The sequence below is a fragment of the Crotalus tigris genome, unplaced genomic scaffold, assembly GCF_016545835.1.
Source record: "Crotalus tigris isolate CLP2741 ecotype Arizona unplaced genomic scaffold, ASM1654583v1 scf7180000018151.1857312, whole genome shotgun sequence".
NCBI classification, from domain to species: Eukaryota; Metazoa; Chordata; class Lepidosauria; order Squamata; family Viperidae; genus Crotalus; species Crotalus tigris.
Genome location: NW_024096849.1, coordinates 1,219,874 through 1,237,246, shown reverse-complemented (window position 1 = coordinate 1,237,246; position 17,373 = coordinate 1,219,874). Strand labels below are relative to the sequence as shown.

The 17,373-nt window shown below is 41.0% G+C and overlaps 1 protein-coding gene across 6 annotated transcripts in view; it reads right to left on the bottom strand.

The window, feature by feature from the left end:
- Window positions 1-17,373, bottom strand: part of PRKAG2 (protein kinase AMP-activated non-catalytic subunit gamma 2) — a 244,384-nt gene that overhangs the window by 116,109 nt on the left and 110,902 nt on the right. The window contains exon 1 of one of the 6 annotated variants that reach the window (XM_039348398.1): window positions 16,684-17,290. The exons of the other annotated variants lie outside the window; for them this stretch is intronic. Within the exon in view, the coding sequence (XP_039204332.1) occupies window positions 16,684-16,777 (94 nt within the window). The 5' untranslated portion in view covers window positions 16,778-17,290. Of the gene's footprint in view, window positions 1-16,683; window positions 17,291-17,373 lie in introns of those variants that run through there. 6 annotated transcript variants of the gene reach the window in all.

Below are 17,373 nucleotides of genomic sequence, written 5' to 3'. Positions count from 1 at the left end.
TTAGCAATGGAAATTCTGCCTGTAAGCTGGATATGCTTAATGACTACAGTGATTCACAATGACCATGACAAAAAAGATTGTAATTATAAGGGGCAGTCATGTGATGACTCCTTTAATAATTGCATTGCTTAGTAAGGGAAGTTCCAGTCCCAATTATGGCCATATGTCAAGGACTACCTATATGATTTTGGAATGGCTTCTACCAACAGTACATGCTACCTATCCCAAGACTAAAAAACTGAGGCATTAAAGATGGAAGACAGAGAAACAGCCTTTAGAGAGGTTACACAACAAGAGGTTGGCCTATTGCACTTGGGTTAATACAACAGGTTAAATCCTCACAGGTAGTCTCAACTTAATTTATTTAGTGACCATTTGAAGTTACAATGAGACTGAAAAAAGTGATTTACGACTGTCTTTCACAGCTACAACAATTGCAACATCCCCAGAGTCATGTGATTTATATTTGGATGCTTGGCAACTGGCTCGTATTTATAACGGTTGCAGTGTCCCACGGTCATGTGATCCCCTTTTGCAATCTGACAAGCAAAGTCAATGGGGAAGCCAGATCCACTTAACAACTGCGTTATCAACTTAACAGCTACAATGATTACTTAACAACTGTAACAAGAAAGATCACAAAATGGGGCAAGATTCACTTAACAATTGTCTTGCTTAGCAATGGAAATTTTGCACTCAATTGTGGTCATAAATTGAGGATTACCTGTAATTGTTATGTCTGCATTCCTTGGCTCAAATAATAAACTGGATTAGAGTTTAAAAGAACAATGGCTGGATCGCTCCAAAGTTTTAGAATAATGGCTAAGCTTGGTGATGGTCTAAATTTTTTTTTTAAAAAAAATTGCTATCATGATAGTACAATCAAACTCCAATTCTACAGAGAAGCTCAAACAGACTTCATGAAAGCAGATTCTTCAGTATAGTGCTCATTCGTATTCGATAAACCTTTTTGGATAGAATTTACTTTTATATATGATTTCTGTGGACAATTAATTTCTCTTTTATGTTTCCTGGGTTTTATGAAAGCAAGAGAATGGATGAAAAGAGCCATTTCAGTTTGCAAAAGCAAGACAATATCTCAAAGCAATAGGAACATACTGTATATTTTTTTGACTGAATTGACTTTTGTTTTTTTAAAAAAAGATCTGTCTCCCTAGTCATATGCCACAATAATTAATCTGTTCTTTTTTAAATATATATATATATATTATTGGTTTTTTAATTTTTAAGGAAAAGTACTCAGGACACACCGTGGTGTTTCGGTAAGCAGACATTCAAAAGTAAAAACATAAATGAACAACTCAACTTAATACATTCACTGTCTCCTCTCTATTTCCCTCAAATAACATAATACGTTTAAAATATTCTACACCCCCCAAAATAGATCAAGCAATTAAAAGTGGTAGAAATAATTCTGTATTTTCACGCATGGAAAATGTTGTTAATGCAACCTTACAATAAAATAGAGTTATACCATTTAGATCAGCTTTTCCTGGGAGGGCTGATACAGGCTACAGCCTAAGGTCCATTGATTGGCAATCTGATCACCAGGAATTGTTGGCCCTGAATCTCCTTTCCTCTCATTTCAACCCAAAGATTCCTTTCGGTTCCTGCCCCCAGAGGCTGCAGAAGACAAGTCCACCCCAGTCCTGAGCTTCGTAAGCTTTTTGGATATCCTCCTCCATCTCTCTTCGGCAAGCAAAATACAGATAGTCCTCGACTTACGACCACAACTGAGCCCAAAGTTTCCATTGCTAAGCGAGACAATTGTTAACTATGTCTTGCCCCATTTTATGACACTTTCTTGCCACAGCTGTTCATTGTATCACTGTAGTTGTTAAGTTAGTAAGATAGTTGTTAAGGGAATCAGACTTCCCCCATTGACTTCACTTGTCAGAAGGTCGCAAAAGGGGATCACATGACCCCGGGGACAGTGCGACCATCATAAAATCATGAATGAGTTGCCAAGCAACTGAATTTTGATCACGTGACCATGGGGGTGCTGCAACGGTCGTGTGAAAAAAGTCCCTTTTTTCAGTGCTGTTGTAATTTTGAATGGTCGCTAAGTGAACGGTTGTAATTTGAGGAATATCTGAATACCAGTTCTATCAACTGTTCCTGAAGAACCTGGTTTCTAGCCCCTTCACCATCTGAGTAGTCCTTCTTCAAACTCATTTGTCAATGTTATTTGGATTAACCAACATTGAGCCAGCATGTTGCCAAGCACCCAAATTTTGATCTCATGACCAGGTGGATGCTGTGACAGTCATAAGTATGAGGACTGATCCTAAGTCCCTTTTTTCAGTTCTGTTGTAACGTCAAATGATTGCTAAACCAATGGTTGTAAGTCAACGACATATATTCTCATGTGACGTATCGTCAGAGCTATTTCACCGAGGAAGCTGTGGTTTCACTGAGGCCAGGACAATTCCAGAACTTGCAGCATATGTGTGCTGCCTACTGAACATCCTTTAACATCTGTGTGGCTTTTCAAAAATTTCAAATAGCTTTGTGGAGTCCTTTAAGGGCAGAGCAAATATTGCCTGGCCAGACTTGAAGTGTTTTAGTTTTCTTCCTCTGCAAAAGAAGAAGCTTCTGTTTTTCTGCCTTTCTCATGGTCCTCAAGGACAGGGGTCTGCAACCTTGACATAAGATTTGTGGACTTCAGCTCCCAGAATTCCTCAGCCAGCTAGTGGACTTCAGCTCCCAGAATTCCTCAGCCAGCTAGTAGACTTCAACTCCCAGAATTCCTCAGCCAGCTAGTGGACCTCAGCTTCCAGAATTCCTCAGCCAGCTAGTGGACTTCAGCTCCCAGAATTCCTCAGTCAGCTAGTGGACTTCAGTTCCCAGAATTCCTCAGCCAGCATAGCTGGCTGAGGAATTCTGGGAGCTGAAGTCCACAAATCTTAAAAGTTGTCAAGGACACCTTGCAGACCCCTGTTCAAGGATACCTTGCCACTTTGTTTTGGTGATGTTTCTGAGTTTATTTTTATTACTTGGGATGGGTGGGGAGAAAAAGTCTTACTGGAGAGATTGCTCATTTTGGCAACCTGTCTCTCCATCACGCGGAATCCTCTCTCAAAAAAAAATTCCTCTGGCAAATTTTCTTCGAAACTGAATGGAAATGGCCAAACCCAGTAAGACTGTTGAGAGATTGTCTTAAGATTTGTAGAACCCCAAGATCGAGGAAATGAAAATGCCAAAACGTCTCCTACCATCATGAGCTTCTAAACGCTCTTCTGAAAGTAAATTCCATTCCCTTAGATTGAAGGAGAACAAGTCAGCGTCACAAGAGAAAGAGAATTTCCTGTCCAGCCTATATGAGGAGCATAAGGGCCAAAGGACATTGTCCATTGTCTTATACATAGGTTGTATATTCTATACATAGGTTGTATATAGTATGTTTAGGTGTGTGTCATGTATGTGTTTCGCTTTGAGAGCGGGCAACTAAATTTCATTTCTGATGTGTGCCTTTGTGCCCATAGTAAAAAAATGACAATAAAGGTTATCTTATCCAATTCCTTACTCAGCCAGGTTTTCCTCCCTGAAAATTTTACCTCAGGGTCAAAAAGGCTACTTTGCAGTTACTATGCTCTCTTCTGTCTGCCACCTTCCAGATCCTGCTGGCCCCTTAGATTTCCCTAGATTTCTTTCCCTGGGTTCAAGGTAATCTATTTTTAGCCAGAAAACTTCGGCAAGAGTAGGGTTGCTATAGTGACAGCTTGCAGACACAAAGCCAAGACTTGGTGCAATTTTGCAATGGAGTAAATGAATCGAAAATAAGATGGTGCTTCCAGGCCACAGGAAATGTAGTGCCGAAAAGAATCAAATGGGTTCTTTCCAGGGACAACAGACATATTTCTACAAAGTTAGGTAGTTGGAAGATACACTTGGGGTCTAGGTTAGTCCACATGGCATTGTATGAATGCTCTTGCTCAGTGCTTTTTTTCTAAAAAAAAAAAAAAAAAAAGGTTCTGGAACTCACACACGTCATACAACCCGCCTTGCCTACCCTATAAGGTTCCATCCAAAAAAGGTGCGGGAACTCCGTTCTGGGCATTCTATGGGAAAAAAAGCCCTGCTCTTGCTTAATGGAAGGATGGAATTGCCTCACATAATTTAAGAGAGGTCAAGGATGAACAGCCAGCCAGAAACTATGGGTCAAGGCAGAGCTAAAAAAAAAAATAAGGGGACATTCCCAAAGAGAACACCAGGAGGAAATACCATCTACTCAGAAGACCCACCAAGAATTTGTCACTCTCTTACAATGTCACTTTAAAAAGTGATCAGTAACAATCCCAAAGGTGCTTTCTCACAAGGCAATTGGACTTTCTTATTTTTCTTTGAAGATGCTTCACTTCTCATCCAAGAAGCTTCTTCTATTCTGACTGGATGATGGGAAATAGGAGGATTTATACTCCTTGCAGACAGCTGGTCATTTGCATTCTTTTAGAGGGTCGTTGAGGCCACCTGGAGGTTATCTGTGTCATCAGGGCCACCTGAGTAGTGCAAATGGGTGTGGAGCCTTCTTGGAAATGCTGAAAGGACTTTGTTGTAGACTGGAGATAGATGATGTCATATCCCTGCTCTCTGTTGAGAGAGGGCTGTTCAGTTTTGACATAGATGACCTCTTTGACCCCTTTTTCAAACCAGTGTTCCTTTCTGTCCAGAATGTGGACTTTGCTGTCTTCGAAAGAATGGCCTTTGTCTTTCAATGCAGATGGACTGCTGACTCTTGTCCTGATGGGTTTGTTTCCTATGTTGTGCCATGAGTTTATGAAGTGGTTGTTTTGTTTCCACAATGTACAGATCTGCACATGGCTCACTGCATTCTACTGCATATATCACATTGCTCAGTTTGTACCTGGGTGTTTTATCCTTGGGGTAGACAAGTTTCTTCCTGTGTGTTTGAAGTGTGCACGTATGTTGTGTTGGCTGAGATCCTCCTGAGCTTTTATGATATCCCTGCAACGTATGGCACAACAACATTGCTTCGTTTATTGTTTCCTTCTTTGTCTGTTAGGGAGAAACTCCTGCTGGATCTTTTTTGGGATTTGATGAAAGCCCACTTGAGATAGTCGCACATTCTGAGGGCTTCCTTGATGTGTTTTAGTTCTTTTTCTTTCCCATCTTTGCTGGTAAGCAGGCCTTTAGCTCTGTGGTGTAGGGTTCTGATAACTCCCATTTTGTGTGCCAATAGGTGGTGAGAATCAAATGTGCACTATTCAGGTGACCCTGACAACACAAATAAACCTCCAGGTGGCCTCAATGCCTCTCTAAAAAATGCAAATGACCAGCTGTCTGCAAGGAATATAAATCCTTCCATTCCCCACCATGCAATCAGAGCTGAAGAAGCTTCTTGGGTGAGAAGTCCAGTTGCCTTGTGAAAAAGGATCTTTGGGATAACTATGATCTGGATGACTGAGAATCTCCATAGACATTTAGCTATGATCAATAAGAAGGAAACCCAATTTTAATATAGCTAGCAACATAGGAAGTCAAGTTATCTGTCCTCTCAGCTTAATATGGTCTCCTTAGGATTTCTAGCAGAGAATTTCTTCAAACCCTTAATGCTCCACCATTAAGATCTGATACTTCTTCAACTATTCAAATTACCTAATCAACCATGTGTGAAATCTTCTAACCCAAGATGAACTGTGAACTGTCTCCATATTCTACACCAAGCTTATCTGAAGAAAGAATTGAAGGCATTACCTAGGACAGGGGTAGGCAACCTTGGCTCTTTTATGACTTGTGGACTTCAACTCCCAGAATTCGTGAGTCAGCATGGCTGGCTCAGGAATTCTGGGAGTTGAAGTCCACGAGTCACAAAAGAGCCAAGGTTACCTACCCCTGACCTAGGAATTACCTAGGAATCACTATCCTTGCAAATTGATGACTTTTTTCTCAAATCTGAAAATGCTGCATGCACTTTTCAAGGTAAACTGATATCAAAAAAATATATGCAAAACCAATGCAGGTTTAATTTGCAAAAAATTAGGCCATTAGGAATTTTCTTGTTTTAATTTAAAAGGACTAGGATTCATCTTTCTGCTAAATTAATATTCTAAGTGTAGTTTCTTGATAGGATACTTAAGTTTCTTAGATGTGTAAGAAACTCAGCCTTCCACCACCACCACCCGAAGTAATATACAGAGAAAATTATAATTTCTAATATTTTTCAGCATTAGGGAGCTGCTAGAATTTCAGTGCCTGTCAAAATCGATCTGCAATTTTCTCTGCAAGGTATGGAAACCTTTTCTGCATCTGGGCACACTAGTATCATCTGAAAAACTAAACCTAAAACACAAACTCTTTGAAACCTCCTTTAATAGTAATTCTTGCAGGCCAGATTATCCTGGGATTGACCTGAAACCTGACCAGGTCATCTAAAGCTATGCCGCGCTTGTTCATGTAGAATGTCACTCCCTGGTCATTCTAGGACTCAGTGATTACAGAATTAACTACTGGACAGAAGAAAACAGCTTAGATCATTCCGTTGACAATATAGCCTTCCTTCTGTAGCAGGCAGATATGCAGGTAGTTCTCAATTTACAACCACCAGTGAGCCTAAAATTTCTGTTGTTAAGTGAGACATTTGTCAAGTGAATTTTGCCCCATTTTATAGCCTATCTTGCCACAGTTGTTAAGTGAATCACTACAGTTTATAAGTTAATTACAGTATTGTTAAGTAACTCTTGCTTCCCCATTGACTTTGCTTGCCAGAAGTTCGCAAAAGGGGATCACATGACCCTGAGACACTGCAACCATCATAAATATGAACCAGTTGCCAAGCATTTGAATTTTGATCCTGTGACCATGGGGATGCTGCAGAAGTTGTAAGTATGAAAAATGGTCATAAGTCATTTTTTTCAGTACTGTTGTAACTTCGGTCAGTCACTAAACAAATGTTAAAAGTCGAGGACTACCTGTATTTTCAAATAAAATCAAACTGAAATCAATTCATCAGTTCAGAAAGATTTTGGTAATAAAAGCCAAAACCAGAAATAAAGATTAGATAAATACCATGCAAGGGGTTGTCTTCAACTTATCACGGTAATAGACCCTACGCTTCATGTTAATAAACAAGATCACCCATGTGACTGACCCAATTTTACAACCTGTTTGGCAAAACTGTTGTAAAACATGGCCATGTGACTGTGGAGGCTGCAAAGGGCCACAAAATGTGGATCAGATGTCGAGTGCCCTAAATGTGGTCAAGTGTCCATGAGGGTGCACTAGAACTTCGGAATTGAGTCCTGAATGCCTTTGGGGAAGCCCATTTGAACAATCTCTAAGTGGCTGGCTGCACGTTGGGGACTACCAACATTCTGGAAGTAGCCAGGATTGTATTTTTCAGAGGAAAAAATAATGAAAGCACCCCTGAATTTCAGATGATGACATCAATGGAGGGGAGCAAGTGATGAAATAAGTGCCTGAAGGTCATCTGTCTAAAATGACGTTAAGGTCAAAATGTAAGAGAATAATGCTGAAAAATCATAGAATATTGGGGATTCAATTATTACTTTTTTGGTTCCACAGAACTAAACATCTTGCCACCTGCAGTGAGTATGTAGAAGGGGGGAAAGAGATTGTGTCAGTTGTCACTCACTTTGATTCTATAAACCAGTATTTCTCAATCTTCAACTGCCAGAAATCCCCAGCCAGTCTTGCTTAGGTTGACAAACACTGCCATAAACAGTTATTTAATAGTTTGAGTAGAGTCTACAAATATAATCTGAGTACTTGTGTGCAGCAGGCATCCTGCTGATATGTACTGAACTTGTTTATACACACTTGTTTCTACGTTCAGACCTGTTGCTCCATGTTTTCTGAAATGGGATAACTCCAGGGCCAAAGTGATGGGATGGCAATAAAAGAACTCAACAAGGGCTCTATAAAAGATGTTTCTGAAATCTAGCCAACTATCTCCACACATCTGCCTTGATCCAAAGACACTACACCTTGCTCTCCCCAATATTTGAGGGGTTGTCAGAGAAAGGAGGGGGCCAACCTATTCTCCAAAGCATAAAAGGGCAGCATAAGAAGTAACAGATGGAAACTTATCAAGGAGAGAACCAGCCTAGAACTAAAGACAAATTTTCTGACAGTGAAAACAATTAATCACAGCTTGTCTCCAGAAGTTGTGGGTGCTCCATCAGTGGAGGTTTTTAAGAAGAGACTGGACAACTATTTGTCTGAAGTGGTATAAGGTTTTCTGTTTGAGCAGGGGGTTGCACTAGAAGTCCTCCAAAGTCCCTTCCAACTCTGTTATTCTGACCTATAAACCAGATCTTTTGAGTCTTTTTCTGCCCCTGAAAGCTCTTGATGTTTCTGCAAACAGAATTTGGCCTTTGAATGTCCTGACAACACAGAAGCTTTTCTGTGGATCTTCTCAAAGGTTGGAAAGCAAATTGGAAAAACACTGTGGATCAATAAAGCAAATATTTTGCTAACTGATCATTCGACCTTCTTCAGAAATCCCTACCGGCTTTGATATTGTTGTAAAAATGTATTGTTACTAGTTTACCCCATTTTTTTCTCTCTGGGGAGGTCAAAGCCTGGGCACAATTCTTGTTCCATCCTCTGCAACAATCCGGAGAGAACAGTTGAGTTGGGAGACAGCAAACCCGACATTCTTTCTTAACCAAAATCTAATAAAGGCCTGGATTTGAATGACAAGCTATGTTAAAGCATAGTCATATTTTAGCTGCAGGTCAGAGTAACCTGCTCATCCTGAAATATCTAGTGCAGACATATCAAACACAAGGCCCAGGGGCCGGATGTGGCCTGTAAACTGGCTTCATGTGGCCCGCGAAGCCATCCTGGAAACAATGAAGGAACAGCTCCCGCTGCCTTGGCCCTGGCCCAGGCCAGCCGGGAGCCAATATACAATTTTGTGGTGGCCATCTATGCTGAAACGCATTCAGTCTTAGCTCCACAAGGCTGTCTGGAAATAGTGAGGAACCAGCCCCTGCTGTGTCGGCCCCACCCCCTGGGTGCATGTTGGGGAGGTTCACCCTTTGTGAGAAATGAAGAAATGGACCATGCCTTGGCGCTTGCCCCAGTCCCACTCCCTTCTGCCAGAAACCCTCAGATCTGTCCCACTCCTGCCCAGGCCCCCACAGGTACCCTTGACACGAACGATGTAGAGCTGGCCATGCCCACCCAGTAGGCCACACCCACTCCATCCACGCCCACCCAGTAGGCCACACCCACCCGGCCCCCTGAGGGCAACCACAATTCTGATGCGGCCCTCAATGAAATTGAGTTTGACAGCCCTAATCTAGTGGTTAAGGAGGCATAAGGCTGTAAACCAGGAGACTATGAATTGTAGGTCCGCCTTAGGCATGAAAACTGACTGGATGACTTTGAGTCAATTATTTTCCCTCCACCCAGCCCACTTCACAAGGTTGCTGTTGTGGAGAAAATAGAAGGAAGAAAATACATTGGATATGTTCACAGTCCTGAATTATTTGTAAAAATAATAAAAGTGAGATATAAGTAAATAATACTGAATTTGGCTTCAGTGCCTAAAATCTGCAGCTTCAATGATGGACTTGTACATTTGGTAGAAAACTGCCAATCAGCCCTACAAAGAAGGCCAATATGCTTTCTGTCTGGATTTTTTCACATGTTTCGTTATCATCTCTGCAGGAATGTCCTCAAGCTATAGTAAAAAAGATAGTCACCATGATTTGGCATTGCACATAAAAACAGCTAGAGTTTTGCTCCATCATCCCACTGTGGCTACTATCTTGGCCATTTTGATCACACCCTGGAGATACCCCTGCATCCATGGTTTCATTAGTCCTGCTAATCGGTAGATGGGGACTCTAAAATTAGGAACTTAATGCTCTGCTTCTCACTGCTAGAAGCCTATCTGGTGAAGTTTGAAAATGATTTCTGCAGGAAATGAGAGACAGGAATTTGGATAATTGAAATTAATCCAGTATCTGATGTTCTAAATCATAGATACACAAGGATAACTTTTCAAAGTTGTGGTACAGTGGGCTGAGTATAATAATAACAATAACAATATTTTATTGTGGTTGTTGTTTCAAAGTTGTGGTACAGTGGGGTGAGTATAATAATAACAATAACAATATTTTTATTGTGGTTGTTGTTATTGTTCGCACAATTAATAAGTCTGTCCTCAACTTTGTTCCTGTCCAGCCTTAAATGCAAAAGCTGGAATCTATTTATTTATTACTAAATGACTTTTCCATCCCAGGGAAGTACAGAGAAAAGCCATCCAGGAGCATCCAAGAAAAATACCCTCAGCCCAGAATCTTAAAAATTGAGCCCCAGCACATCCTTGGGGGTTGAATTAGCAGTTGGGTGTCAGCACAAGAAGAGATATCATTTTATGATCGCTGTCAGACTGAACTAGAAGTCCTCTACATGTTTTCACAGCTGCAGTGTGCAAAGTCATCCTCCTCCCAATGTTGATTTGATCAGATGGATCTGTTCTCACTCTTGCATCCTTTGAAAGTGTCCTTCAACATATCTCTGAACAAATGTGCCTTTTTAAAAGTATACCTGTAATATCATCTTGCTTCGAAACTTCTCCCCCAATCATGGGCCACTGCTGTACCCTATGTTCTCTAGAGTAAACCAGAGGCCCATGATTGTAACATCCACAGGGTCCTGTCTGTACTCACTGGACAGGGATAATCCCCCATGGGCTGCAAATACCTGAATGACCTGCAGATGGCAGTAAAGAACACAAGAAGCATTCCTCTTTGCTTCCATCTAGTGTTCATTTGGTGAGTTTGCATTCCAGACAAAGTAAGCTTACATCAAGCCCATGCTCAACCCTATTTTTCACAAATCATTTGAATTTCAAACAAAATGCAAAAGGAAGCTACCACGTGGCAAACTAAAGCTCCAGGACCATCTTTCTTGTTACTAATGCCCACAGAAATCACTGAGGCTCCAAAGGCAGTCTAAAAAAATTAAAATGGTGAGTTGCTGTACCCCAGAATCTATTTGTGAGAAGGTACTTCTCTCCAGAAAAACAGAAGATAAGTTGGCGATTGACAGTGATTATCCTGATGTTAGAGGTGTTCAAATAAATGGATGTTTTGTGACTGCTTATACACACTGGTTCTCATTTAGTATAATGCAGGCATGTCAAACTGCCGGCCCACAGGCTGGATGCATCACGACAAAACTGCGCCCACCCCATTGCCAGCAATGGGGAAAAAGTCACGATATGTCACGCAACATCATGTGACATTGTGAGTTTGACATGCCTGGTATAATGTAATATGTGGATGACCGGGGGGGGGGGGCGCGAAGGGAAAAGATGTTGCCTAGGAAGCAATCAGAGAAGAGAGGCAGGAACCCCCAGTGGCTTAACAGTCAAAGGAAGAAACTTAGGATGGACCAGTCCTAATGGATCAGGTGGTTAAAAGTGGTAATGGGAAGTTTTTATCTTCAGACTTGCAAGATTGCCTTACAATAAAATAGATTTAGCTTATTAAGTTGTATTTCGTGTCTGGCTTATCCAGGTTGGCTAACATCAGCCCTGCAAATCAGAAGGTACAAACTTCCCATTTTCCCTTTTAACCCTGAAATGTTGGCAATGCCTGGCCTATAATTGAGGGACATGGTAAACAAACAAAAAAAAATCAAGCTGTCAGCATAGCCACACAACTGAAGCACCATCTCTTTTTTTACACGTATGGCTGTAGCTGCTACCTTGATTTGTTTGCCCACCTGTGTGCTTGTTCCTGCTTGAGAATCAAATATAGCAAAAGAATAAAAAACTATTTCTCTAGATTCTGTTAAAAAGCCAACTCTGCTGGGGGGGGGGCTCGTAGTTGCTGGAAGAGAAGATGAACAAAAACTTCATTACTATACTAAAGATGCTTTTCCAAAAGGTATTGGGTTTTTTTCTTGAAAATATTTTACTTGTTATCCAGGAAGAGGGAAAAAAACCAAGAAAATCCAGTTGCCTTCTGGAAAAACACTTTTGGGACAACCATCACCTGGATGATTGAGAATTTCCATAGACCTTCATGTCTACATCACCTTCCAAATGTATGTGGTGGACCATCATGCTATGCACCTGGCTTAGGATAAAAAAGAGGTGTGAACTAACATTGAGGAAAAAGGAGGAGGAGGAGAGGATCACTTCCAGAAACTTGAGATGAAGCTTGCAGAAGATATTCCCAAGCACCCCAATATATATATTTTGCAGTTTTCTTAGATTATTGAGCAGAAGCTTCTGACCATCCCAAGCACCAAGGGAAGAGTTTTAGACTCAATGGTCATGCTTACACAGCAAACAAACCCTAAACCTTGTTTTAACCAGGCATAGCTCCTGCCCACCTAGAAGTTTCAAAGCATGCAAATATAAGTAGATCAGTGGTGGGATTCAGCCGGTTCGCACTACTTCAGCAGAATCGGTAGCTAATTTTTTGTTGCCCAGGCCCAGAATGGACTTCCAGAAGCGGCATCCACACAGAGAACCGGTTCTTCATATATTTGAATCCCACCACTGAAATAGATAAATAGGTACCATTTCGGTGGGAAAATAACAGAGAGATGAAAGGAGCCACCTGGGCATCCCCTGAGCAATGGTTAAAAGGCTAATCCTTTTAACCCGGAAGTGTCTTGGTAGATATTTCCAACTTGAATGTAGTAGTAGTACTAATAGTAGTAGTTGTAGAAGGCACAGCTATTGTGCTGACATAATATCAAACAACTGCACCTGAATATGGGAAAGAAGATAGCATGCTGAAGCATGCCTGGGTTTCTTATACAGGTAGTCCTCAATTTACGACCACAATTGGGTTCAGAGTTTTGGTACTTTGGTCACTCAGCTGCGGCTACCATCTTGATTTTTGTTCCCTTTTTCTCCCTACCTGCCTTGATTTTGCACAACGTCCAGAAGGACTCCAAGGGAGAAAATACATGGGTCTTTTTACAGTGTTTCCATACCTCTAGACCAGGGGTAGGCAACCTTGGCTCTTTTATGACTTGTGGACTTCAACTCCCAGAATTCCTGAGCCAGATAACTACTGGGCAGGGGGGAGGGCTAGGCAATGCTTTTGCCTTTTAGACTCTCCTTCCTACAGCACTTCTCCCATTAATCAGCTCCAAATCTCCCTTATGTTATGACACTGAAATAGTAATTTAATTAACGAACTGACAAGAAAGCGAACACCTACAGTTCCTTAGAGAAGACTGTTAATTTACTATCTCCAAAGACTCTAAGAGCTTAAATTAAGGCTTGACCGTTTTTTTAAATAAAATCAACCATGACATTATGTATTTTTCATAAATGCAATGGAGGGGAGCAGCCTTTTTAAAGAGGACAAAAAAAATCATAGATAAATATGGTCTAGTGCAATTATCGAAACTGATTTAGAATGAAAGGAATGGATAGTTTCCCACAAACTATCATGGGCATCTCTTGGGCGAAAGATAAAGGCTGCCCCGGCTGAGACTTGCATGCTTGCATCAGACATCTGGACACAGCATGGAGACATCTGGGTGCAAGTCTCATCATATTTGCAGCCTTATGGTTTGCTGTGACTGCTATTGCTAGTACAGATAGTCCTCGACTTACAGCCATTCAATTTAGTGACCATTCAAAATTACAACAGCACTGGAAAAAGGGACTTATGACCTTTTTCACACTAACAACCATTGAAGCATTTCCCACGGTCATGTGATTAAAATTCAGACACTTGGCAACTGGCATGTATTTATGACTGTTTCAGTGTCCCAGAGTCATGGGATCAACACTTGCAACCATCTGACAAGCAAAGTCAATGGGGAATTCAGTTAGCAACTGGATTATTAACTTAATAACTGCAGTGATCCACTTAACAACTGTGGCAAGAAAGGTCATAAAATAGGGCAAACTTCAATTAACTGTCTTGCTTAATAATGGAAATTTTGGACTGAGCTGTGGTCATAGGTTAAGGACTACCTGTATCACTATGAGTAGTCTTCAGTTTATGAAGGGCTCGTTTTGCAAATGTTCAAAGTTACGAGAGATCCTGAAACAGGACTTATAATCTCGTTTCGTTTCCGTGTCCTCCAGTCCTGGCATTTACAGCCCTTTGCACTGCCTCATGGTCATGTGACTCCAATTTACAACATTTTTGCAGAAAATAGGAATTTTGTTTCTGGCAAAGCAAGGAGCACAGCATTCACAACATTTTGTAACTGCCATAAAAAAGGGGTCATAAATTCAGGAACGGTCATGCAGTGATCTGCTTGATGGCTCTCACAATTTGCAACCAAAATCGTAGGCTCAATTATGGCTGTAAGTCAAGGACCACCTGCAAATACTTTGGCAATACAGCTGGAGGGCAGCATGCTGAGGAAGCTGACGTCAAGTATTTTGGAGGCTCAAGGTTTACAAGCAGTCCTCCACTTACAACCACCATAAGGCCCAGCATTTCTGTTGCCAAGCAAGGCAATTGTTAAGTGAGTTGCACCCCTTTTTGCCACGGTCGTTAGATGAATTACTGCAGTCGTTAAGTGAATCGTGTGGTAGTTAAACAAATCGGGCTTTCCCCATTGACTGTGCTTGTCAGAAGCCGGCTGGCAAGGTCACAAATGGTGATCACATGACTCTGGGATGCTGCATGCATCATAAATACATGCCGGTAGCCAAACGCCCAAAGTTTGACCCAGTGACCATGGGGATTCTGCAATTGTCATATATCACTTTTTTCAGTGCCGTTGTAACTTCAAACGGTCACTAAACAAATGGTTGTAAGCTGAGGACTACCTGTACTGTATATTCTGGCTTTCATCAGCTAGGAGACCACGAGAAACCAGAAGGTTACACCCTTGTCTCTGAGAAAAAAATATCCCTTTTAGTTTAATTCAAAGCCTCACTTATTCCCATCTCAATTTCATCTCATTGCTACAGCTAGTTTGCATTAATAAAGCCTGCAGAGAAAAGCATTCTTAATTCTGAAATGCTATCCTAACAAATTTCTCCTAACTTGCGCATTTTTGCTGCTATATAGTTTGATACACATATGCCATTTGGGGTAACAAAAGGCAGTGCTTTCATCAATACAAGCATTTTTCCTGAATGAAGACCAATATATGAGTACCAGCATCCTGGATCTGGATTTTTTTGGATTCCGCAACATGCATTTTTGTACACACTTCTTTACTGGATAATAGCGTTGCAGCATTCCAATTTGAAACATCACAATGGGCCATTCTTTTAGTTTACTGCGTAGTTGAGAAGTATGAATAGGTCACATGTGTGTTGAAAATCTAAGGAAAATCGTTTCTCCCATAGCAGTGGCTTCTTTACTCATCTTCCTTTTGCTTCAAATGATGGCAGCCTTTTGGTTAGCTCAATTTTGATGGAAAACCAACAAAATCACCTGTCTGCTCTTCCTACCCCCCCCCCTTTGAAGTTAAAAACAACATTTCCACATCCCTAATCCTCAGTTACTACAATCATTCTCTCAGTATTTTTTCAAAAAATATAGGAAGGGGCCAAAACATCTTCATGCTTCGTCAGGCTGGTCTTCAACTCCTTGTTTTTCTTTGTTTTCTCCTCAAAACAGAACATGGTTCCAGGCAAACTAAGCAGAATAACTGATCAACAGAACAATCTAAATAAATGAATCCTTCTTGAAAGACCTCGGATTGTCTAGTTATGTCCTAACCAAGTAATAGCCAGGTCAAACCCTGCTTAGTTTTTCAAGATTAGCTATGTGCTGAGTCTCACACTAATATTAATACTAATATTCAGATATTTCAGCCAGGTTGGCCATAACCACAGAGCTATCATTCTACTGAAGTTATTTTATAATATGTCCTATTAAAAGTTCCATACACTGGACATTTGCAGGGAAGTCACACTATGAAATTTAAAATAAAGCAAAATGGAACTTAAATCTTTTGCTTTTCAAAAAAAAAAAATGATCTAAGTCTTAAAATCTGAGTTGTGAACATCTACATCATTGTTTTTTCCAAGTGTGATCCGTGGGGACCTGGAGTCCCACACGACCCCCTCAGAGAATCATAGGAACAAAATTATTTGCCAGGTATTGAAAATATTTGCAAAACTTTAAAACAATGTCTCTCTTTTCATTATTATTTTTATCTGTTAAATAAAAGTTTTTTTTCATGAAAAATGTCAAACTAATACCTAATAAGTTAAATGTTATTATTTTTCCCTATTCAGTAAATAAATATTGTAAATGCAGCCATTTTAATTTTTAATATGGTAAATATAATGACTACAACCCATACAAACCAAAGCTCTTTTGGGATCCTCCATAAGTTTTAGAAGTAGGAAAAGTTTTGAGAGCAAAAACATCTTAAGAAACATTGATCTAGATGGACACCAGATGGTAGTGATGAGTTAGAGTTTTCCATGCTCCTTTCTTTTCCTCTACTGGTCCTCAAGATTTTTGAAATGTGGATCCAACAGCCCTTCCAAAGAATTCCCATTTAGCTGCCTCTTGCATGTCCCTTCCTCAGAAAAGACATCAGACCAGTGTTTCTCAACCATGGCAATTTGAAGACGAGTGGACCAACTCCCAGAATTCCTCAACCAGCAGGGTGGCATGGGAATTCTGGCAGCTGAGGTTCACACATCTCCAAACTGCAAGGGCTGAGATTCTTCCCACTCCTGCCCGAAAACCAGCAAAGTTTACCTACCTAAAAGGCCATGAGGTTCCGATTTGCGCCTCTCCGAACTCCTGCCTTGATCCTTTCGTTTCTTACTCCCCCGCAGGCTGCCAAACCGCTTCATGGGCTCAGTCACTAGCAGCTATCAATCATAACCTTGGTTCCAAGCAAAATATCCAGCCCACAGATGGAGCACCCGTTGAAGATGTCAAAACACAGCAATCAGTCCGTTTGGGATGGAGAGGATGAAGCAAGCCAACGATGGCCAACTCTTCTCCAGTTCCCCCAATTTAACCCCAATTTAAAAGCAGAAAGCTTTAGCAAGAGTTCGTCTAGAACGGGTCCTTCCCGATGCCAGTTCTAAGCAACTCCACCAGCATCTATGGATGCCCTGAACAGCTGCACAAACCCAGCCAGCTCACAACAGTCGTGCTTAAAATCCCTGCTAACTCTGAAAAGAGAAGACGCAGCAGCTCTGGAGGCAGAAGAAATGTCCAAGCAGACCAGCTTCAGGAAAAATGGGTTATGACCAGAAGATCTGAGGCTTGCCTCTTTTTATTTAAAAGCCTGCCTGGTGCACGAGATTGCTGGAAGGGGACGACCATGTGCAGTTCAGCGTGATGTCCCTTTAAAAAAAGTCTGTAAAAGGAAACTACGCTTTTAGAGCAGACAATCCTTGGCACCCACTGGCTGGAGCACATTCCCATTATGACATCATGC